The sequence below is a fragment of the Thalassophryne amazonica genome, chromosome 16 (genome assembly GCF_902500255.1).
Source record: "Thalassophryne amazonica chromosome 16, fThaAma1.1, whole genome shotgun sequence".
Lineage (NCBI taxonomy): Eukaryota > Metazoa > Chordata > Actinopteri > Batrachoidiformes > Batrachoididae > Thalassophryne > Thalassophryne amazonica.
Window position 1 is genome coordinate 21,974,478 of NC_047118.1, and position 24,099 is coordinate 21,998,576.

The 24,099-nt window shown below is 44.0% G+C and overlaps 1 protein-coding gene and 1 long non-coding RNA gene across 3 annotated transcripts in view; one reads left to right on the forward strand and one right to left on the reverse strand.

Moving 5' to 3' along the window:
• The window catches only part of gcgra (glucagon receptor a), a 114,706-nt gene extending 96,545 nt beyond the window's left edge, over positions 1-18,161 (forward strand). For both annotated transcript variants that reach the window (XM_034190102.1, XM_034190103.1), the window contains exons 7-14: positions 1,050-1,239; positions 2,098-2,257; positions 2,403-2,463; positions 2,799-2,868; positions 3,598-3,686; positions 5,079-5,223; positions 16,572-16,613; positions 16,727-18,161. In XM_034190102.1, the coding sequence (XP_034045993.1) occupies positions 1,050-1,239; positions 2,098-2,257; positions 2,403-2,463; positions 2,799-2,868; positions 3,598-3,686; positions 5,079-5,223; positions 16,572-16,613; positions 16,727-17,092 (1,123 nt within the window). In that variant the 3' untranslated portion in view covers positions 17,093-18,161. The remainder of the gene's footprint in view (positions 1-1,049; positions 1,240-2,097; positions 2,258-2,402; positions 2,464-2,798; positions 2,869-3,597; positions 3,687-5,078; positions 5,224-16,571; positions 16,614-16,726) is intronic.
• LOC117527665 lies at positions 14,852-22,999 on the reverse strand. The gene is made up of 3 exons (XR_004565585.1): positions 21,628-22,999; positions 16,634-16,637; positions 14,852-14,863 (listed from the first exon to the last, which is right to left on the reverse strand). It is a non-coding gene; the product is annotated as an uncharacterized LOC117527665 (long non-coding RNA).
• Positions 23,000-24,099: the final 1,100 nt, after the last annotated feature.

The following is a 24,099-nucleotide window of genomic DNA, read 5'->3' on the forward strand; positions in this document are numbered from 1 at the left end:
TTTCTTTTTCATTTTTCATACTGTCCCAACTTTTTGTAATTTGAATTTGTAGAATATTAAGCAAAAACTAAATAAATACATAAAAATCAATCAGGAAAAATTCCATTTTATAGTGCAGCAGGTTAAGAATTCTGTATATCGCCCCATTCTTTTGTATCACTTCATCACTGTCTTAACCTCCCCACCGGAAAGATGAATCCAGAGACACAACTTTATGCTAATTGCTTAAAATGAATTGATGGCTTTGTATCAGGATAGTATTTAATCAAATAAATCATCTAGTGCTTGCGGTGCAGTTTGATTTACAAGTCGTTGAAGCAAGTATCCTGCAGGAGTATGTTCCACACTCTAAGAAATAAAACAAATTTAATTGATAAAGTTAAGGTAACTTTTTCCACATAACATTGTCAAGTGCAAAACTATATTGTAGTTGAAATTAATTAAATCAAATGAAACATTATTACTTAAATCCATAAAATTAACAATTGCAAGTATATTGAAAATAATTGTATTAATTACATTTAAAACCCCTGTGTTTCATTTCTTAGAGTGCATGTTGGCTATGGTAATGTAATTTTAAACTACATTTTATGATAACAAAATGGTGAATAATATCAGTAAGGATTTATGTTTGTTTTTCTCACTAATGGCAAATGCATAACTGATCGATGTTTATCTTAATGTTATTTGCATCACTTGTGCTGCTTGCATGAATTGGTAAAACATGATTTAATTGAAGTCAGAGAACATATAATGAATCTGTATTTATGAAGTGCATCATTATATGATGACAAATGGCCAAAATGAATGTAATTTTTCTTGTCAAATAGTGTGCCAGTTAATTTTTCACAGCTGCAGTGAGAATGACATCTAAAATAATAATAACACTAATTCCAATTGATTTCTGGAATACATTCTGCATCAGACACAGTGTGTAGGGAAATAAACGCAAGTTGGCAGAAAGGAGTACTGCAGTTACAGTTCAGTTGATATTGGATGACTAAGGTAATTAATTACTTCATGAACCAGTGTTGCTTCTCATTCATCAGAAAATTACACTGCATGAGGAACAACATCCATATGAATTTGTTTGCCTCCTTCATCCTGCGAGCCCTGTCTATCCTCATCAAAGACGCTTTGTTGGAAGCCAACATCACGTCACAAGACATCAGCAGTGAGCAGGAGCAGGGCTTTTCCAGCGCATCCTTTTCACCAGTCGAGCTGCTGGTCAACAATGAGGTCAGTAGTACCTATGATGTAAGTATCAAGTGTATATCCTTTATTATTGAAGAATGATCATGATTGCAAGAAATGCACCAAACAACCCCAAAATCAATGTTTCTGTTTCCCGGGGGCACCTATGGTATAAGTTTCCAATGGTCCCTGCAGGAGCACTCACTTGCTCACACTGTGGGAGTATACTCAAACCTCTAATAAAGCCCATTACATGTCCAGTGTTTGGTAGATTCACAGTTCTAATAATAACCTTTTGGACCCATTCTAATGTTATTATTTTGAATATGTTAATTATAACATTTTAAGTGTTTTCAGGACTCAGTTTCACATAGTTTTGTTTTGTATTGTCTAACTTGATGAAAACTATCAATCAGACCTTCACCTTAACCCTAACCCTGACTGCATGTTCAAAAAAAAAAAAACTGACTATCAAATTAGACAAGATAATATTTCCCAGAGGAATTACTGTAAATGTTTGTACCTGTAAGGAAACAGTCCAAAGGACACTTGTACTAAGTGTCAGTGAGATCAGTATAATGTCTGAAGGGTTCCGTCTTACACCTATATGTGTGTGTTACTAAAGTTCCATTTAATAAAATGAAAATGGAGGGGATTGTCCAGGTTGGTGTTCTTATGTGTCGTCATCATCACCATCTTCACAGATACCTCCAGATTTCCTTCCTTTAGATATTAATGTTGTGTGAGACTTCAGCCTTAATGAGGCCTCATCTTAATAATGGACACTGCAGACTGTCAGACTGATGGCAGATCATCTCTTAAGGATCTGTAGATACACATACTGCTCCAGAGTATTTCAGTTTTGTGAACATTCTCTATATTTACCAAAACATTCTCTTGTAGATAACGGTTAGCTGCCGCCTGGCTGTGGTAATGATGCAGTACAGCATCATGGCCAATAGCTACTGGTTGCTGGTAGAAGGCATCTATCTCCACAACCTTCTTGTCATCACTGTGTTCACTGAGAGGAACTACTTCAACATCTACCTGTGCATTGGCTGGGGTGAGCTGATCTGTAGTAAAGTCCTCAATTATGGCTCATGATGTTTTCTTTTAAAATGTAAAGTCAGAGGTCCTATATGTCAAAGGCTTTAACTATAATGCGCAAAATGACTGTGTGTATAAAGACGACTCTTCTTTCTTCTCAGGTACCCCATTAATATTCCTTGTGCCCTGGGTGATAGTGAAATACCTGTATGAAAATCAAGAGTAAGTTTTCACTGCTTCTCCTCTCTGTATGTTTTTCCACACGCTTCTACGCCATCCTACAATTTTTTTCTATGCTGCAGCTACAATGTGATCAATTATCACATAAGGAGTTGACTTTTTGTTGTTTCTGTTGTTGTTTGTTTTCTTTTTGCAAAACCTATTTTATCTTCTAAATGTAGAAGAAACCACATTGCTGCACTTTGAGACGAGCTATGTTTTTTGTGTGCTCTTTCAATTTACACGTCATGCGTCATTTATCAAACTTCAAACATGTTATATTGTATTGTAAAGCTGAAAAAATCTTTTATTTCTTCCTGTGTTTTTTCCCCCCACAGATGCTGGGGCCAAAATATAAATATGAATTACTGGTGGATCATCCGCTCCCCAATACTGCTGGCAGTCATGGTAATTCACACCATACCAATTTGTCTTTTTGTTTTCTCGAGACAAATGACCCTTTTTCCAAATTATGCTGTTTTGTTAATCATTAGTATGTATTTCCAGAGTGCTTTATTGCTATTTCAGTTGTTTTTAAATACACTTTAAACTGTAATGACAAAATTTTACCTTAAAATCCAACATTTTCATTTGTGTCTGTAATTACTGATAATTCTCAGCACAACTATACGTATTATATTGAAATTTTAAATAATATCTCTCATTCAGGCCCGACATCTGGAACTTTAGATTAAAGCTTTAGGATTAAAGATTATTTTTAATTTTTGCTGTGACTAACTCATGAGTTTGCCATATCCATAAATGGGGCCAAACACTGTATTGTACTGTAGATGTGGTCTGTTTGAAAAGGTCACTTGTGAGCTCGTGTCAAAAGTCAGGGTTCTTATGTCAGAGCACTTACACAGATGCCCTGGCATTTTCCATACATTAATCGTCTGGCTAAGTGGTCTGGATCTTACAGGAATTCCTGTGTTTGAGCTGTTTACTGGGACAGGAGGAATTGTTCTTGCTGGAGCTGTTCACATGGCTCCAACTACATCTCTTTCCATTTTCCTAAGTTACATTCAGTGGTATCTTGCGATTAGTGTGACCTTGCCCTTAATGATAAAATCTATTTTAGGTGTGTGATACAATTAATTCTAATACCATGAGCACCGGTGTCTTTGCCTTTCACAGATCAACTTTCTCATCTTTATCCATATCATTAAAATTCTTGTGTCGAAACTGCGAGCACATCAAATGAGATACACCGATTATAAATTCAGGTGAGTCCATACCTTAAAAGTTCATTATTTTTTCCTATTTGTAGGGGTCATATTATACACCTTTAAGTGTGTTTCTCAAATGTACCCTCTAATCACTGAAGTGACATATCTAATAAAGAATAGTTTTAGGTCTCTAATAGTTCTGCCACAGGTATGACATAAATGTTGCAGGAGTTTTTTTTCTATTTAGCACACATGATTGCAAATTCAACACAATATTGACGCAGATGCTAATCATCTTCAGTCCAGCAGTTTGTGAATGTTTGGGATTATAATTGCTGTTGGTTTCGTACACATTTTCTTCAATTATTTCTTTGCAAATCAACTACAGAACAATGATGTGTGTGTGTTGTGATGATAGTCCATTCCTTGCTGTAGTGAAGGACAGCCTATGTGCAAACGAACAGTTTGTGGTTCCATTGTTCCTGTAGACACAAACATGGGTATCCTAGACATCACCATGCAGAGGACAATAATGACACCACATCTTCCAGAAATCATGTCAAGTCTGGGAGCATGTGCCTGTACCACATCTACCGCACAATGGACCCACCCTGTGTCCTCGATGGCAACCCCCCAGGCAGGACAACTGGTCAGTCCTTCCAGACTGTGCACCTATTTTTCTTGCTTGCTTTCAGATGCTAGATTTCGGGGTTTCAACAGCAGATTATCTCCACCTCACCTGAATTGGAATTGTGGAATTATGATTTTTTTTATGACTCGCATATTCCTGATGGTGTCCTTATAAATTACAGTATTTGGCAATGGGTGAGTGTGTTGTGTGTGTAGGTCTGTGTCAGTCAGTGAATATAGTGAGCATGCGTGCGTGCACCATCAGGTGCAGGTATCCACAAGCAGCTATGTCATGGGTAATGGGCTACATCGCAGTGAAGTTGCAGCGGATGCCGGGTTATTGTTATTCAGTGCTGATTAACAATAAACTAGACTCAAGTTACTAATCGCAAGGCTAATTACTTACTGTTGCACATTGTCCACAGCAGTCTTCAATAAAGGCAGAGACAAAACACCAAACAACAACAGAGGATGACAAACCACAAAAGTATATCAAATTTATGATCACAGATATCAGTACTCACAAACTGCTGCGCCATTAGCGATTGGTACCTGCAACAATATCGTAATAACACTGCAATTATATATTTGTTGCACATGTAAAAGAAGCATAACAGGAGAATGTTTATATGCACAGGCAGAACCCTGGTACTTTGTGAATGTTCATCATTAAATCCCATACATATGTAACTGTTAAAGATGCCTCAAAACACAAAAGATTTTGCATCATATGAACCTTTTCATGTACGCAGTATGGTATGTGCACTGTGACCTTTCTCTGCTTTTATTTTGTGCTCTATCTCTTGTCCCCTTACTCAGGTTGGCTAAGTCGACTTTAACACTAATCCCTCTGCTGGGCATCCATCAGGTCGTGTTTATCTTTGTAACAGACGAGTCGACTAAGGACAGCATCACTTTACGTCTCACCAAGCTCTTCACTGACCTCTTCTTCTCTTCTTTCCAGGTTAGCTTTAAAAGCCTGCTCTCCCTTTCATGGATATGCATCCTGGAATGTCACAGTTTGAAACCTTGCCCATACTTTGAAAAACCTTACAGGGTCCAGGAAGGGAGATTTTCTGTCATTGTGCTGTGGTCTTGTTTAAACCGACAGCATTTTCAAGACATCTAATATGTCCTTTTTTTCCATCACAAACTTTGACATGCCAGGGAAATCCCTTGCCATTACATCACTGAGAGGTTTTCCAGAAGTGACACGGTTGTGCTAACATTATAATATGGGCATGTTACTGTGTCTACCATCATGCTATGGTTGTCTTTCCACGTCACATGGTATAAATCTGGCATATTACACGATCAAACCACACACTCAATTACATTTTTGATCAAGTGTGAACATAACACTCGGGTTTATCACAGTTATAGATCATGAACCTCCAGGAAGCATATTTGCGAAAATGAGGACGTGGCTTTAAGAGATAAGGCATGCCTAAATAGCAACAAAGAACTAAAGAGCTAGTGGAGAAACTGACAGTCACAGCTAAGAATTATATGTTAAGTAGCTTAGTTATAAAGTGACAACTGTAACATCTCATTTGACCTTCTAGGATTTGACCATTTTGCCTCACTCATGAAAGTTTGATCACATAACCCCAGAGATGGCAGTTCTCCTTTGGTTGTCTGTTCATATGAGGGTGAATTTTAAAGTTTTGTTGTTGTCTTAAAAGCTGTTGCATGGCTGTGCTCCATCTTATATGGTTCATTTGATTCAGCCATATGGCCCGGTGTGTGTCTAGAGATCACAGAGGGATGGCCTGCTGTGTGTTCCTAAGGTTAGGAAGAAATCACCAGGTGGTCGATCTTTTGCATTCTGTGCACTGTGGCTGTGAAACAAGTCAAGTTCTATTGAATGTTTAAAAATTTAGAGTAAAAACATAATTTTCTCATCTACCTGCAATTGTTGATAATAGGAATTTTTTATTGTTTAAGTGTTTTAATTCTGTTTTAAGTACCTTTGTTAATTTTTGGAATTATTATTAACTAGTGGTGGCAGGGGTGGTGGCCAAGTGGCTAATGCGCTTGGCTTCAGTGCAAAAGGTTTAGTGTTCAAATCCCACCCCTGCCACATTTCTCCTTGTAATGTGGAGTTGCGTCAGGAAGGGCATCCGGGGTAAAACCTGTGCCAATTCAACATGCAGAGCCACCTTGGATTTGCTGCGGCAACCCCAAGTGCAAACAAGGGAGCAGCCGAAGGGACTTACTTTACAATTAACTAGTGGTGGTCTATTGGGATTTTTATGAAGTGCTTTGTTGGTGTTAAAGTGGTATATAAATAATAATAATATACAAATAATGAATGTTTATGAGTTCAATGGTATGAATATTTCATGAGGTGAAAGCTGGAACATTCCAGCTTTCACCAAATTAAATATACGTTCCATTGAAAGAATGTAAAAACATTCATTATTTGCTTTATAAAATGACTAAAATAGATCCTTGTCATTTTACATTTTATTAATTTTTAAACAAAAGAAAAGGGACTTACATTTTGATGTGTGTCACTGGTGCTTTGATGTCAACAGTCCAACACACCTTTAAATAGGAGTCCAGAATTGTTCTCAGTTAACTTGGAAAAACAGTTACATAGTTCAAAAATAATTCTGACGATATAGTCTGTGATACTGCCAAAAAAAAAGATGAATTCATGTACTTCCTCAGTCTAGAGAAAATTTGTCCAGGTTTGTCATAAGAGCTCTTTGTTATGTGGGCCGCTGAAGAGGAGGTACTGCTGGCCCACTACCACCAGAGGGCGCCCTGCTTGGAGTGCGGGCTCCAAGCACGAGAGGGCGCCAGACCCAGAAGAAGTGACAGCTGAGATTCATCCCCTGCACCAGCTGTCACTCGTTCATCATCATTATCACCATCATAAAAGCCGGACTGCAACTCCACCTCCTCGCCGAGAAATCGACTACCGAGAGGTAATTTCTCTGCTGACTGACACATTGTGTAACCAACTGAACTTCTGTTGCAGCCGTTTTCCTGAAGTGTTGCCTTGTCTGGAGGATTGGCGTTTGGTGTGAGAGTGACGGCTTCACCTCGCACCCCATCCCAGATAAGTGGTAGATCAGGAGCTGCACGAGTGTGTGTGATTTGGAGGTGGAGGTGCTCCCTCCTAACTGTGTACAGACTGTAGACCACTGAGTGTACGGATTTACACTCATTCATCTTGTCTCTGCTTTTTGCCAGCAGTACCAGGGTCGACAGCCGAAGACAGAGGTCACCTGGGGATTCGGGACTTGGCGGCTCCGGTGTTCTTCAGACCGTTGGTGGTGGAGGCCGTGTGGGATGCGGCCTCTCTCTCGTCGGGGTCTTCTATCTTCGAGCCTGCCCACACGTCACCTGGTGTTAATTGACTTTGCAATTTCTGTGTATTTAGTTGTGTATTGTCACAACAGTAAATTGTTACCTTTTGGCTTACTCATTGTCCGTTCATTTGCGCCCCCTGTTGTGGGTCCGTGCTACGACACCTTCCCAACAGGATTTCTCGGCCAATCGTCATGGATTCCGAGGGGCGTCAGCTCGAGCGTGAACGGCCAATGGCAGAGCCAGGAGCGCAGGCGTCAGCGGGAGGCGTGTTGGGTGAGCTGCAGCAGATCTTAACCGCCTTCACGGCTCGGTTGGATTTAGTGACCGAGCAGAATGTCCTCCTTAATCGGAGAGTGGAGGCTCTCACCGCCAGGGTGGAAGCGCACGATCAGGGCGCTGCTGCAGCTCCTCCTCTGGCTGGTCCTGGGCCTGAATCAGACGTACCACTGGTCGTTCAACAAACCCCCCCACCATCCCCTGAAGCTTACATAAGCCCTCCGGAACCGTACGGGGGCTGTGTCGAGACGTGCGCGGACTTCCTCATGCAGTGTTCGCTCGTCTTTTCACAGCGCCCTGTCATGTACGCATCAGATGCTAGCCGGGTAGCTTATGTTATTAATCTGCTTTGAGGAGAGGCACGCGCATGGGCTACGGCGCTTTGGGAGCAGAACTCACGGCTCCTAACGTCTTATACTGGGTTTGTACGGGAGTTCAAACAAGTGTTTGATCATCCCAACAGAGGCGAGACCGCTTCAAACGTGCTGCTGTCGATAAGACAGGGGCGCCGTAGCGCAGCCGAGTATGCAGTCGACTTCCGCGTCGCGGCAGCGAGGTCCGGCTGGAATAACGTTGCGCTCCGCGCCGCCTTCGTAAATGGACTGTCACCGGTCCTCAAGGAGCACCTACTGGCTAAGGAGGAACCGCGGGATTTTGACGGGCTTGTCGATTTGGTTATACGCTTAGACAACCGTTTGAATGAGCATCGTCGGGAGCAGGCCAGGGGGGCGTGACCGGGTATGAGCCGTCCCTCCCCCTTCCAGTTCCGACAAGGCGACGTCGTCCCCACGCTTCACTGCCAGAGAGCCCCGTGGGGCTACAGCTCCCCCTGCTGAGGAGGCTATGGACACGAGCAGGGCCAAAGTAAGATTAACTGACAGACAAAGGAGACTGGCCCGCGGGGAGTGTTTTGTCTGCGGCTCTTGTGAGCACATGCAGAGGGACTGCCCTGAACGGTCAAAGCTACAACGCCCGTCCTTAGAATCTGGGCTAAGGGTGGGCCATAACACACACGCGGAAAGACCCCGCAGATCGACACGAATCCCAGTAACAATCCTTTGTGAGGAGTTAACCCTTCACGCCCCAGCACTAATAGACACGGGGTCAGAAGGGAATCTGCTGGACAGCAGATGGGCAAAGGAAGTAGGGCTCCCTCTGGTGGCTCTGCCGGCACCATTGCAGGTGCGAGCACTAGATGGCACTCTTCTTCCATTAATCACACATCAGACACAACCAGTGACCTTGGTTGTATCTGGGAATCACAGGGAGGAGATAGTGTTCCATGTAACACCATCTACCTCCCGAGTGATTGTGGGCTTTCCATGGATGGTGAAACACAATCCCCGGGTCGATTGGCCGTCCGGGGTTGTGACGCAGTGGAGCGAAACCTGCCACCGGGAGTGTTTAGGATCCTCGGTTCCCCTCGGCACTACAGCTAATGAGGAGGTCAAAGTTCCCCCCAATCTATCGGCGGTGCCAGAGGAGTACCATGATCTTGCTGACGTTTTCAGCAAAGATCTGGCGCTCACTCTTCCTCCGCACCGACCGTATGATTGTGCCATCGATTTAGTCCCGGGCGTTGAGTACCCGTCCAGTAGGTTGTACAACCTCTCACGTCCGGAACGCGACTCAATGGAGACCTACATCCGGGACTCCTTAGCTGCCGGGCTGATCCGGAACTCCACCTCCCTGATGGGTGCTGGTTTCTTTTTTGTGGGCAAGAAAGACGGCGGACTCCGTCCATGCATTGATTACAGAGGGCTGAACGAGATCACGGTTCGCAACCGATACCCGTTACCTCTGTTGGATTCAGTGTTCACTGCCCCTGCATGGAGCCCAAATCTTTACGAAATTGGATCTTAGAAATGCGTACCACCTGGTTCGGATCCGGAAGGGAGACGAATGGAAGACGGCATTCAACACCCCGTTAGGTCACTTCGAGTACCTGGTCATGCCGTTCGGCCTCACTAACACCCCCGCGACGTTCCAAGCTTTGGTAAACGACGTCTTGCGGGACTTCCTGCATCGGTTCGTCTTCGTATATCTGGACGACATACTCATCTTTTCCCCGGACCCTGAGACCCATGTCCAGCATGTACGTCAGGTCCTACAGCGGTTGTTGGAGAACCGGCTGTTTGTGAAGGGCGAGAAGTGCGAGTTCCACCGCACTTCTTTGTCCTTCCTGGGGTTCATCATCTCCTCCAACTCCGTCGCCCCTGATCCAGCTAAGGTTGCGGCGGTGAGAGATTGGCCCCAACCAACAAGCCGCAGGAAACTACAGCAGTTCCTCGGCTTTGCAAATTTTTACAGGAGGTTCATCAAAGGTTACAGTCAGGTAGTTAGCCCCCTGACTGCCCTGACCTCCACCAAGGTCCCCTTCACCTGGTCGGATCGGTGCGAAGCCGCGTTCCAGGAGTTGAAACGCCGGTTCTCGACTGCGCCAGTTCTGGTGCAGCCTGATCCTGATCGCCAGTACGTAGTAGAAGTGGACGCCTCTGACTCAGGGATAGGAGCCGTGCTGTCCCAGAGCGTGGAGGCTGATAAAGTTCTCCATCCTTGTGCCTTTTATTCCCGCAGGTTGACCCTAGCTGAACGGAACTATGACGTTGGCAATCGGGAACTTCTTGCGGTGAAGGAGGCTCTTGAAGAGTGGAGACACCTGCTGGAGGGGGCTTCGTTGCCCTTCACGGTTTTCACTGACCATCGGAACCTGGAGTACATCCGGACCGCCAAGCGGCTGAACCCCAGGCAAGCCCGCTGGTCTCTGTTCTTCGGGCGCTTTGAGTTCCGGATTACATATCGCCCCGGGACCAAGAACCAAAAATCAGACGCCTTGTCCCGGGTGCACGAAGAAGAAGCCAAAGCGGGGCTGTCGAACCCCACCGAGACCATCATCCCCGAGTCCACTGTCGTGGCCGCCCTTACCTGGGACGTGGAGAAGACCGTCCGGGAGGCCCTGACCAGGAGCCCGGACCCGGGGACTGGCCCCAAGGACAGACTGTACGTCCCACCAGAGGCAAGACCTGCCGTATTGGACTTCTGTCACGGTCCAAGCTCTCCTGTCATCCCGGAGTGCGTAGGACCGTGGCAGTAGTCCAGCAGCGCTTCTGGTGGGCGTCCCTGGAAACCGACGTCCGGGACTACATCCAGGCCTGTACCATCTGCGCCAGGGGCAAGGCAGACCATCGGAGGACGACGGGCCTCCTCCAACCCCTGCCAGTGCCTCATCGCCCCTGGTCTCACATCGGCCTGGATTTCATCACGGGCCTCCCGCCGTCCCAGGGCAACACCGTAATCCTCACGATAGTGGACCGGTTCTCCAAGGCGGCCCACTTCGTGGCCCTCCCGAAGCTCCCGACGACCCAGGAGACAGCAGACCTCCTGGTTCACCACGTCTTGCGGCTGCATGGGATACCGTCGGACATCGTCTCGGATCGTGGTCCCCAGTTCTCTTCACAGGTGTGGAAGAGTTTCTGCAAGGAGCTGGGGGCCACCGTGAGTCTCTCGTCCGGGTACCACCCCCAGACCAACGGCCAGGCAGAGCGGGCCAACCAGGAGTTGGAGCAGGCCCTGCGGTGTGTCACCTCCGCACATCCGGCGGCCTGGAGTCACCATCTGGCCTGGATCGAGTATGCCCACAACAGCCAGGTTTCGTCTGCTACCGGCCTCTCCCCTTTTGAGGTGTGTTTGGGGTACCAGCCCCCATTATTCCCGCTGGTGGAGGGAGAGGTCGGTGTGCCCTCGGTCCAGGCCCACCTTCGGAAATGTCGCCGGGTGTGGCGGACCGCCCGCTCTGCCCTGTTGAAGGCCCGGACGAGGGCCAAATCCCAAGCAGACCGCCGACGGTCCCCGGCCCCCACGTACCAGCCCGGGCAGGAGGTGTGGCTCTCAACGAAGGACATCCCCCTCTGTGTGGACTCCCCCAAGTTAAAAGACAGATACATCGGACCCTTCACAATCCTCAAAATCATCAACCCAGCCGCAGTGAAGCTCCAACTCCCAGCTTCACTGCGGATCCACCCGGTATTCCACGTGTCCCGTATCAAGCCACACCACACCTCGCCCCTCTGTGCACCTGGACCTACGCCGCCTCCTGCCCGGCTCATCGACGGGGAGCCTGCTTGGACAGTCCGCAGGCTCCTGGACGTCCGTCATAAGGGCCGGGGGTTCCAATATCTGGTGGACTGGGAGGGGTATGGACCTGAAGAACGCTCCTGGGTGAAGAGGAGCTTCATCCTGGACCCGGCCCTCCTGGCCGATTTCTACAGAAGACACCCGGACAAGCCAGGTGAGGGGGGCGTCCTGTTATGTGTGCCGCTGAAGAGGAGGTACTGCTGGCCCACTACCACCAGAGGGTGCCCTGCTTGGAGTGCGGGCTCCAAGCACGAGAGGGCGCCAGACCCAGAAGAAGTGACAGCTGAGATTCATCCCCTGCACCAGCTGTCACTCGTTCATCATCATCATCACCATCATAAAAGCCGGACTGCAACTCCACCTCCTCGCCGAGAAATCGACTACCGAGAGGTAATTTCTCTGCTGACTGACACATTGTGTAACCAACTGAACTTCTGTTGCAGCCGTTTTCCTGAAGTGTTGCCTTGTCTGGAGGATTGGCGTTTGGTGTGAGAGTGACGGCTTCACCTCGCACCCCATCCCAGATAAGTGGTAGATCAGGAGCTGCACGAGTGTGTGTGATTTGGAGGTGGAGGTGCTCCCTCCTAACTGTGTACAGACTGTAGACCACTGAGTGTACGGATTTACACTCATTCATCTTGTCTCTGCTTTTTGCCAGCAGTACCAGGGTCGACAGCCGAAGACAGAGGTCACCTGGGGATTCGGGACTTGGCGGCTCCGGTGTTCTTCAGACCGTTGGTGGTGGAGGCCGTGTGGGACGCGGCCTCTCTCTCGTCGGGGTCTTCTATCTTCGAGCCTGCCCACATGTCACCTGGTGTTAATTGACTTTGCAATTTCTGTGTATTTAGTTGTGTATTGTCACAACAGTAAATTGTTACCTTTTGGCTTACTCATTGTCCGTTCATTTGCGCCCCCTGTTGTGGGTCCGTGCTACGACACCTTCCCAACACTCTTCGTGCATCCAGACGGCATATGACATAGTGGATTTGTGTGTGTGTGTGTGTGTGTCTGTTAGAAGAATTAGCACCGTCAATTAGCTCAATCAAATCGTCATCCGTCAGCAAAACAAACTCTGCCATGTTTAGCTAAACGCTGCCCCCACTAGTGTGTGAGTGGGTGGGTAATGCAGCGTGTGTGATACAAAACGTATGGAACCATATTTGCACACTAAATGCAATGCAAAACAAATGGGATGAATAATCCATGTCACGTGACATACAAAGCACCAATAAAATGACAAGGATTCACTCAGCCATTACATAATTATTAATTATTATTATTATTTTTATTATTATTATTATTATTGTTATTATAATTAGGGATGCACCGATCCCGATACCAGTATCAGGTATCGGCCAGATACTGTATTCTTTACTTGTACATACTTATAATCATAAAACCAATACCCCTTTACAGCAGCATGATGTCAACCTCTCAATGGGGGATTTCCACGCACACACTCTGTAATTTCCGGACTATAAGCCGCTACTTTTTTCATACATTTTAATCACTGCGGTTTAAACAATGTTGCGTCTAATTTATGGATTTTTACAGGCTTTCATGCACTTTACTCATAAATCGAAATACACCTATCAATGCTGTCCATTGATTGGCTGAAAGCTGCAGTCCTCATGCAGAGTAAAGTCACACACCGAGCAAATATAAAGTCTTACCTGTTCATTTCAGTGGAATTCATCACATCCTGAAGAAAAATTATCCACATAAAGCCTCTTGAGTTTGTAAAACAACATCTGAAAATTAGGGGTGGGCAAACATAAAAAATCTTAATCGCATTAACTCAGTGACTTTCTGTGATTAATCATGATTAATTGCATGGTATATGTGAAACCCAAAAATGAATTCAAAAGCCGCTTAAAAGCACAGTTTTATTTGAAAATGTAAATGAACACTGCATAAATTTGAAAATATAAATTTCAACTAAAACACACTAATGAAATCAAATATAAAACCACTGGCAGGTCATTTGTTATCCTGTTTCATATCAAAATAACAATATTCATGTCCATGACTAAATGTACTAAAACAAATACGTCACAATTGTACACATACCACAATTTGATATGTGTACAATTGTGATGTATTTGTTTTAGTATATTTAGATTTTGTTGTGATTTGGCACTTTATAAGCCGATTAAATTGAATTGAAATTTAACATTTTATTGAGTCTTAAAGTAAATAAATATGAATTTGGTCACTGGATCCTTAAACTTTGTACATAATGAACTCTACATGGTGAATCCTTGATCTCTGGACATAAATAGGAATAAACAAAATCTGTAGTTTTTGTCAAAAGTATTTCCTTTCAGATATTGGCATGAATGTGTTTCCATATATCTGAGCTGAGCTTACAGCTGCTGTGCTTCACTTCAGGATGTAATTTAAAAAGAAAATACAGCACGTTTCATTTTGGGAGGAAAAAAAAACTGTTTTAGTCGATTGTAGTTTCTTGTCTGTATTACATTTGGAAAGAGGTGTCATTTTATTTAAAGCGGCAATTCATTTTGAAGTTATTAATTCCGACCGGACACTGTCTCAGCCGTGCAGCGTTTCGAGCTGTGTGAACGGAATGGAGGACGATTCTCGTTTCTTGACAGCAACAAGACAAGAGTCCCAGTTAGTGACTTTAATCCACACAAAAGTGACTGACGATATTTTAATGGCTTTGCGAGGGGTTAAGAAGCGGCTTGCCGTTTCTGAAGAGCAGTGAATCAAAGAACCAACGAGCTACTGGATCAAAGCATTGCTTCAATGGTTCATGGTTTCAAAGTGGAGCCGCGCTGCAGAAATAGGTTATTACAGACCAAACCCTTAATATCCGACTTTATTTGTACGTCCGTATGACTCTGAAACTCGGAAAAATCCGTATAATTTACGGACTATAGGTTGACATGAAAACTACCGAAAAGCTGTGTTCACCGCGGGGACACGTTCGGCTATTCGAGATTATTCAAGATTTTTTTTTTTACCGATGACGAACGATGCGTAAAAAAAAAATTTGACCGATGCAGCTGCATCAGTCCAAACCGGTCTGGATCTGGGCCTGATCCTGTAGAACTTTGTACCGAAAATGTCCATTCAAAAGTTCGGCATCTTTCTGCATTTTGTTTTGTTGTGCATTGCATAGCCTGTACTTTTCTCGATCCTCGTGTCGTTTTCTGTGTGAACTCAGCTATCAGCAGGAAGCAGCAGCATAAGCTCGCCCCCGATTGACGCTTTCAAAATAAAAGGCAACGAGCAACAGTCATAAAAGGCTAAAAAAAGTTTTTTAAAAAACCGCAGCGTTAAGGGGAGGAACAAAATTGTCGGCGATAATGACCTCAATAATTAACGCAACGTTAGCGCGTTAACGTTGCCCAGCCCTACTGAAAATACTTTGATTCCTTGTCGTGGCTGAAAAAAGTTCCTCTGTGACTTTGGCAGTCTGTGATGGAGCCACAGTTGCTCCGTCAGAACTCAGATCACGATTTCAGCGGTGGAGATTGTCCATCAGGTTGGTGAGTTTCAGCCCCTGGTGTGGCTGTCCAGGCCGATGGGAGACCGGCTCGGTCTGCTACAGGTGTAATCCATTTGTTGGATGTCTTTGGTGCTGTCACCTGAACCTCCGCTCCCCTCCACGTGCTGCACTTTGCACCACAATTTGACAGAGTTACTGCTTCTTATTAATAGCCCAGTTACCATTGGCATCAGGTGATTCTGTCTGCACACAATGAAATTATCCCATGATCCACAAAGAAAAAAAATAAAATAAAACAATGTTAAAATTACTCCGTTTTGCCTTTGTGTGGTGCAGAGGCACCGCGCAACACCGTGTGTGCGTGTACGCCGTGCTCCTCCAGTATTACGTGTTCCACTTTAGGTTAAAAAACCATTTACGGTATATATTTGGGTATGTTACGATACATATTTAATTAAAAGTAAAAACAAAAATAGTGTGGCGTGTGAAAGGCTGTTTAGCTCAATGCCACACATTGTAGATGAAAACAGAAACAGGCACACAGCTGATAATCCAGAGAAGCTTCTTTTCATCAAAAGGAATCTGCCCCTCACATTGTCAAAAAAGGCTTTTAATCCTCACAGATATAAATAGTTAGTGATGGACAATTTCAGTTCTGTTGCTGATGTGGTGTTTTATATTTTGTAGTGCTGAAGTCCACAGGTTCCATTTAAGTGAGATGTCTGGCAGTGTCATGTTTGTTAAGAAACACACGATTAATGTTAAAGGACAATTTGTTGTAGTCAAAAAGTGATGTAACATGATTTCAGCGAAATGTTTGTAAATAAAAACAAAGCTAATGATATTGGTAGCAGTTACAGTCAAAAAGTAAGGAACAGCTGATGAATAAAACATGTTTTCAAAGTCATCATAAAACTGTAATTGTATCAAGTATTCGTATCGGTACTCAGTATCGACTATTACCCAAATGTAAGTACTTAGTCTGGAAAAAAGTGGTATTGGTGCATCCCTAATTATAAGACACTGTTATTACTGAGCTCTGCTATGATTATGATTAATGCTGTGATACCAGCAGTGGACTTAACTCTGAATCGTCTCCGCAGGGTCTGCTGGTGGCCATCTTGTACTGTTTTGTTAACAAAGAAGTGAGTTTCTTCATCTGCACAACACTTTTGTTTTGTCAAGCCCTGACTTCTTTCTTACATGCCATGACATCATAAATGCTGACTTTCTTCCTTTTTTTTTCCTCTTTCTAAAGGTGCAGTCCGAGGTCATGAAAAAGTGGAAGCGCTGGAAACTTGGAAGGAACATTGAGGAGGAATACCGCCACACATACAGCAACACCCCCAACGTAAAGAGCAGCAGCCTGTTAAACCACATGTCTCGACTGCCTCACCTCTCAGATATCACCAAAGCCTCGGTCCCCGTCTGCAGCCCCGAGGAGAGGTGCATGCTAGTGGACAGCTGCCACAATGGTGTGGCATGCAGTAAGACGACTGGCACGTGCACTTCCCCGCTACACAAGGAAACCATCAGCAACTGCACCGTAGTGGATGACATCAGCGTCACAGACAAAGTGCAGTGCTACAAAGCTCGAAGAAAGAGCATGGAGAGCCACCTGTGACGAGCATGTGGAAGAAAAACTCCCTGACCAAAGTTAAAGAGCCTTCAGTTCCCATCTGGATCTGAGGCGGCTGAGGTGACAGATTCATGTTCACCCAGAGATCAACTTCAACAGGAAAGAGGGCAGCATCTCTTTCTGAGAGAGAAAACGATGACGCTCGCGCTGAGATGTCGAGGTGCTGGGAGTGTTATGAATCGATCAGATGTTCACAAAGACAATACAGGAAGCTGCTGTCTTCTGAACATCGCAAGACATGTAAGCTATGTAAATTAAAAAAAAAAAGAAAAGAAAAACTAATACTAATAACAGCAGCTAAACAAAATCACAACAACATCAGAACGCTACAGGGTCTTTTAATGAGCCTCTGCTTTAATTTATGCAGTGTATCAAATGTGTTCTGAGGTGCTGGAGGTGAAAAGAAATCTGCACAAAATAGGACAGACAGCGTGACAGAGGAAATGTTTGTTCCCTGCTGTTATCTAAAAAAGAAATTCAGTGTCTGTTGTAATTCTTGTGAAAGTGTACACAAAAAAAACAAAACAAAACAGGACAAATGTGTTGTTGTTTGTGCAGTGACTGGCAGCTTCTTTTTAGATTTTATAAGCAGGAACTTCAAAAATCTCAAAGGAACATTGTTTGGCTTTTAGCACGAAAGTTGGCTTGTTAAAATAATGCCAAATGTCTTTTTAGAATAACATCGTTAGTTGCAATTCTGTGCCATTAATTCTGTTTGGTTGTATGTTGTGAACAAACGTGACTGCATTCCGTGTCAGCTTCCACGCTTCTTCAGGGGCAAGATGAAAGTTACCAGAGGGCAACACTTAGATCGAGAATAACCACAACCACAATAGCGCTCGTTAAAACACATACCTGTCCGTGTACAACCGTTGCGGGGTTGTGTGAGTTACTGTCAAAAAAGCACATTCTTTGAAGTGTTTGTGCAATAATGACCACAGAAGGTGTTTCAACTAAAATGAATCAGTTCTGCTAACAAACACACCAAGGCAAAGGTTATGCAAGGAAACCAGTTTTACAAAGCTTAAGTCACAAATTGGAAGGATAATTTGGCTAAAAACAATCTAGTCACAACAGGCAAAAATTCAGAAAAAAAAAATTAGTCAAAAGCTGAAAATGGGTGTATAGCCTCCTCTCAGTTGGCTTGACAATATACTAACAGTCATTGTGTACCCTCTTTGAGCTTTCACTCTTATGACATTTTGATGTCATTTCTTGTATCATGCACAAGTGTATTATTTGATTATTTTTGACTAAACAGGGCTGCACGGTGACTTAGTGGTTAGGACTGTTGCCTCACAGCAGAAAAGTCATAGGATCGAATCCCACCAGTGGCCTTTCTGTGTAGAGTTTGCATGCTCTCTCCGTGCTTATGTGAGTTCCCTCTGGGTGCTCCAGCTTCCTCCCACATCCAAAGACATGCAGGTTAGGTGCACTGGAAACTTCTGCTGGCGTGTGTGTGCATGTGAATGTGTGTGTTTATCTGTATGTGGCCCTGCGACAGACTGGCGCCCTGTCCAGGGTGTAGCCCGCCTTACCCCTATGACGGCTGGGATAGGCTCCAGCCCCCCGTGACCCTTAATTGGGGTAAGCGGTTATAGAAAACGGATGGATGATTAAACAGTCATGCGGTGCTTTGGAAGTAAACACCAAAGAATGAGATCATGATGTTATGATCACATTTATGACATCACAGTTAAGAGACAATGTTGATTAAGCTCACAGTCTGTAATAATAGTGATTTTTACTGCAATATTGAAAAATATATAATATTTTTTAAAGCCTGGCCTTATGTAATTGAGGCTTAGAGTTCTATCCAACTTTTCACCAACTTAATCACCAAACCTGGTGATTAAGTTCAAACATATAATAGTGTCAGATATTATGGTTCTGATGACATTTCAGTCAGACAACTCACCTTGAAAGCGTGTTTATTGCAGCAGCAGAACATAGTTTGAGTTTAGCCTGTAGGGCTCAACCTCATTACTCCCTGCAGATCCTCGCTTGTGCTATCGAGGAGTGATAATTCACACTTTTCCCTAATCAGGTGGATGCTTGGGTGGAGAAGGTGCTGAGCAGCAGTAGTAATATGGATGCAGCAGTGGCAGTGTTTGCATGGAGGGGGCTGGAAATTTTGCATTTTAAACAGCCTGCCCAGTGTAATGATTAATGTAGAAAGAGTGTATTTTTGTGGAAAGAATGGGGTAATTATGTGGTGTGAGGTGTGTCTGTGTATGCAGTGTAGCTCCAGTATTCCACGTGAACTAGCTCACAGGCTCGCACCAGTTTGGCTTTTGTGGATTTTTACTGCCCAGTTAGAATGAGCAAAATCTTCATAAGCTAGCTTCAGTCTCTGAATCTTATTTTCTTTTCATTCCCTTTAAAACATCCATCCATCCATCCATCTTCTACCGCTTAGTCCAATTAAGGGTCGCGGGGGGCTGGAGCCTATCCCAGCAGTCATAGAGCGCGAGGCGGGGTACACCCAGGACAGGACGCTAGTCTGTCACAGGGCCACAAATAGACAAACAAACACAGACACACCCACACACACACCTACGGACATTTTTAAAGATTCCAATCCACCTAACCCGCATGTCTTTGGATGTGGGAGGAAACCGGAGCACCCGGAGGAAACCCACGCAAACACGGGGAGAACATGCAATCTCCACACAGAAAGGCCACGGGAATTGAACCCACAACCTTCTCGCTGTGAGGCAACAGTGCTAACCACTAAGCCACCATGCTGCCCCCTTTAAAACATGAAAAAAATAATTATTTTTGTATTTTTTTTATAAATCAACACCATTTCACGGTGGGGACATGGCGTCCGGTGTCATTGCATGTCAGTGGAGCGATGGTGGCACAATGGGGCCACAGCATCGCAGTGGGATGATGACATCACAGTGGGGTTAACAGTATCACAGTGGGGGTCATGACGTCTATTTGATGTATATTATCTGTTTAAATTTCATGAAATCTCATTTATCAAACAATTCAGATGGCACTGCATAGATATAAATGACCTGGTGTGGACTGTATTTCTGAGAAACACTTTCAACATCAGTAATACCCCCGTCACACAGCCGTAATCACGCAGAGTGGCGTCAGAATTATGAATCAGCGCACATCCGAAAAGTGTCGGATTTCAGTTCTACAATGTTTTGACAGCCATCTGTGGAAGTCGACACAGTTGGTCAAAATCGGCCGGTGGCCCCGAGTGTAATGCACATGTTCAAAACTCTCCGGGCGCTGTCGAGATGGCGAGATGGGACACCTATCCGACAGCGGTCCATTTGTAATCTGATGACCATCTGACTGCAATTTACATATTCTGATGCATCAAAACAGCATCTGAAACAATCTGGGGGTGAAGGAAATGTTGATATGTAATAACGTATGTGGCACTGTGCGCGTATCAGAGGTTTGGTGCAGTGCACAGCAGTGCAGCTGAACGGGATGTCACCGCTGTAATGCACATATTGTTACACGTACACCTCCTAAGTCTGTAGCGGGTATGATGTGGAAATGTTTGCCCAGTACATGACGACGTAACTAAACATGGAACTCGCCTCCGGTACCTCGCGTACCTCGCAGACAGCTGGTCAAGTCCCTTTCACCCAGCTGCGCTGTGTGCTGGCAACATCGATCAGCTGACAAATGCATAATCCACCTCTGGTATAAATAAATCCAATGGGAAGTGCCGTCCCACCACAATAATCCAACTGTAGTTGTGTTAAAATGCGTATCAAGTAAAATGACAACAACAAAAAAAAGAGTTTAAAAAAAGAGAAGGTCCACTGGCTGCATTTGAGAGTTGCACACATGTGGGCCGTTGGCGCACTGCCAGAACAGTTCAACAGCAGTTATGGAGTCCAGCCAGACCAATAAAATCTACCAATGCAAGTATATACTGATCAAACACCTAAAGGGATTTTTCAACGGACTGACAGCAGGCGCTCACTAAGAGCTGTCAGACTGTTTGTGCGCTCTCTGGGTGGACAGCTCCTGTGCTCGCATGAACACATATACATGCACCTGAGTGAACATTTCAGCCACACACTCGCACACTGCTTTGATCACCTGTTCTATACATGCAGGCACACACGGCTCGTTCAGCCATTGCGAACACACATGTAGCTGAGTGGACACACACTCATCACTCAGATCACCTGTTTTACACACGTAGACGTGCGCACTCCATCATGTGAGACACACACTGATGAGAAGTCAGTTTAGTGCTGGGAATGTGAGGACAAGCGGAGATTTGATTGCATGGGTGAGTGAGTGACAACTTCAATGTCAGTGCCTTCTGACAGCAGTCTGCGTCATCTGACTGTTGTCTGAAATATGTTCAGGCTGCATCCTGCAGGGGTGCACGAGGCAGTCCGGATGCGTTCGGACCACGGCTGACCACGCCTCTTTTCCTCCTGACTGTGTCAGATTATGGCAATATTTTCTGTGTTGGAATTGTTCCTCCACATTCTTGCTATGTATGACAGGGGCTTAACACTTGTGACATTGTGACATCTTAAGGGGAAAAAGCTCTAGGAGGACACATGGGGATTTTTAATAAGCTGTTGAGGATGATTAAGGAATTGTATCAAGCAATTTTCAGCTTCTTACTAATCCTTTCTAACCTTGTCTTTTAAAAAATAATACCTGATATAGAAAGCAAGTCATCACTTTGCTAATGACTCCATGTGCTCAGTATGTCTCCTGTGGATTTAGAATGAATATCTTTCTTGTAAAAGCTGAACAAAATCACCCCCCCGGAGTCTCTGTAATACATATTTTAGTGTCAAAGAACCCAGTGCAGCGGTGATACTTCAAATACACAGTGATTATATTTAAGGGCATAAAACAACTTGTTATGCTTTAAATAACTCAAATTGACTTTGTATGTTTGACTATTTGCAGCAATTTGTCTTAATTTATAACTGATAAATACTGCATGTGTGTACATACAGTACATGTATATACAAGTGATTTTTATTTGATTATTGCCAGTGTGTTTCATGGCATGTGTGTCTGTGTTTGTACAAATACATTTTCTGGTGTACGTGAACATCTGTTGTTCTAACTTTTTGGGAAAAGCTGGAGGCGTTGGTGCAGATATACTTGCTGTGAGCGGGAGCCGCTCAGTCAGGATGGAGGGAGAGGAGTGATGTTGACATAAACAGTTACACTGGACTCACACAGAAAAAAGAGGTCACAGGTCAGTCCCGCTAACAGAATCAAACCGCGGGACGTTGCCAGATCACCCGTCCATATATGGTATGACAAAGAGGCAGCGCCATGTTTTGTTACGGAAGCTACAGTGCGATTTCTCAATGTCATTTTCTATCATGGCAGACAAAGGGCCCCGTGTTTGTCATTCAGATAAGTGCACTCTGCCTGATACAGACGAGCGCTGCCCTGATCTTGTTAAAGAAAAAAGAAAAAACATAGGATCAGAGTTTTAATCGAGTAAAATGTCTTCAGATGCTTTGAGCTAAGCTGGAAGCATGATGCAGTTAATCAGAACTAAATTTTGCTATGTAGCATAGAGTATATATATATTTAATGGTAAAACCACATAGGTCTGTGAAGGTTTAACTGAAGAATTAAATCCAAAAACAGAAGCAGAAATCAGTTCAAGCTGCTCGGGGGGAACACCATCAGTATGTATCTAGTGTACTCAGAAAAACACAAGAGTGGTAATTCAATCTGAATTTCCAAACTAATAATTTCTCATATTGGCTCAAATAGTGACACTTTGTCAGGTCCGTTATGCTTTCTGTGCCAGTGGATGTGCTCTTTGTTTTCTGTGTAAGAGGAATGGATTTGTTTTTCAGTTTTGTACTAATGATGATTTGATTCACATTTAAAGCTGTGCTCAGAAGTTCACATCCCCTGGCAGAATATTTGATTTTTTTTTTTTTTTTTTTTTTTTTTTTCTTGTCCATTTTTCAGAGAATATGAATGATACCCCAAGAACTTTTTTTCACTCATGGTTAGTGGTTGGGTGAAGCCATTTATTGTCAAACAACACAACTGTGTTTATTCTTTTTAAATCATTATGACAACAGTTTACATACTTCTGTTCTTAATACCGTGTGTTGCCCCTTTCAACATCAGTGACAGCTTGGAGTCTTTTGTGTTAGTTATGACAAACTTCTCTGATGGTAAAACTGCCACTGAATATGTCTTGGACTTTATTTACATAAATTACAAAGAAATGCAAACAGTATGCCACTCTGTGGTAAATCTGCTTGGAGTATACAACTGAGTGACTGTGCAAGAAGGAGAAGAGTGAGGAAAGCCACCAAGACACCCAGACAACCCAGAAGTTGTTATAGGCTTATGTGTCTGTGATTGGAGAAATTGTGCACAGTGCATGTTTTGCATTTTGTATCACCAGTTGTACAGCTTCAACAAGAAGTAGTATAAAGGAGGACTTTCTTAAAAAGAAGATCTGAAAGTTCAGCTACAAATTGCCAGAAGTTACATCTGAGACGCAAGCCTAGATTTGATCTGTTTTGGTGAAAGAAAATCCTTCTCCGCTTTATACCACTATGAAGCTAAGAGTGGTGATGCAAAATTTGAAGTTATTTGTATATATTTATTAAACAAAATTATATTTGTGTCAGTCAGATTGCCATAGGAATATCAATTTTTTGTGGTTATTTGAGCAGACACTAGAGCACTTGAGTGAAACTTTTTTGAAAGTTTTGTTGGTATTGTATCCAGGTGGTACTGGTGCCTCTTTGGTGAACAGACACGAGATGAAAGCAGCGTCTGAAAGTTCGCCCAGTGTTTGGATTTGACCCTTCTAGAATTACCATGTATGATTTTAAAGCCAGCAGTTTGGATCACTCTGCTCTGTGTCAGTGCTTAAGTATGAATATATTTACAGTAAGTGGAGTGCATTCGGTAGTGAGGAAGGTACCGCGCACACTGTATTCCTATAATGTCCCTACTCACCAAAGTGTGCTCAAATGCTCACAAAT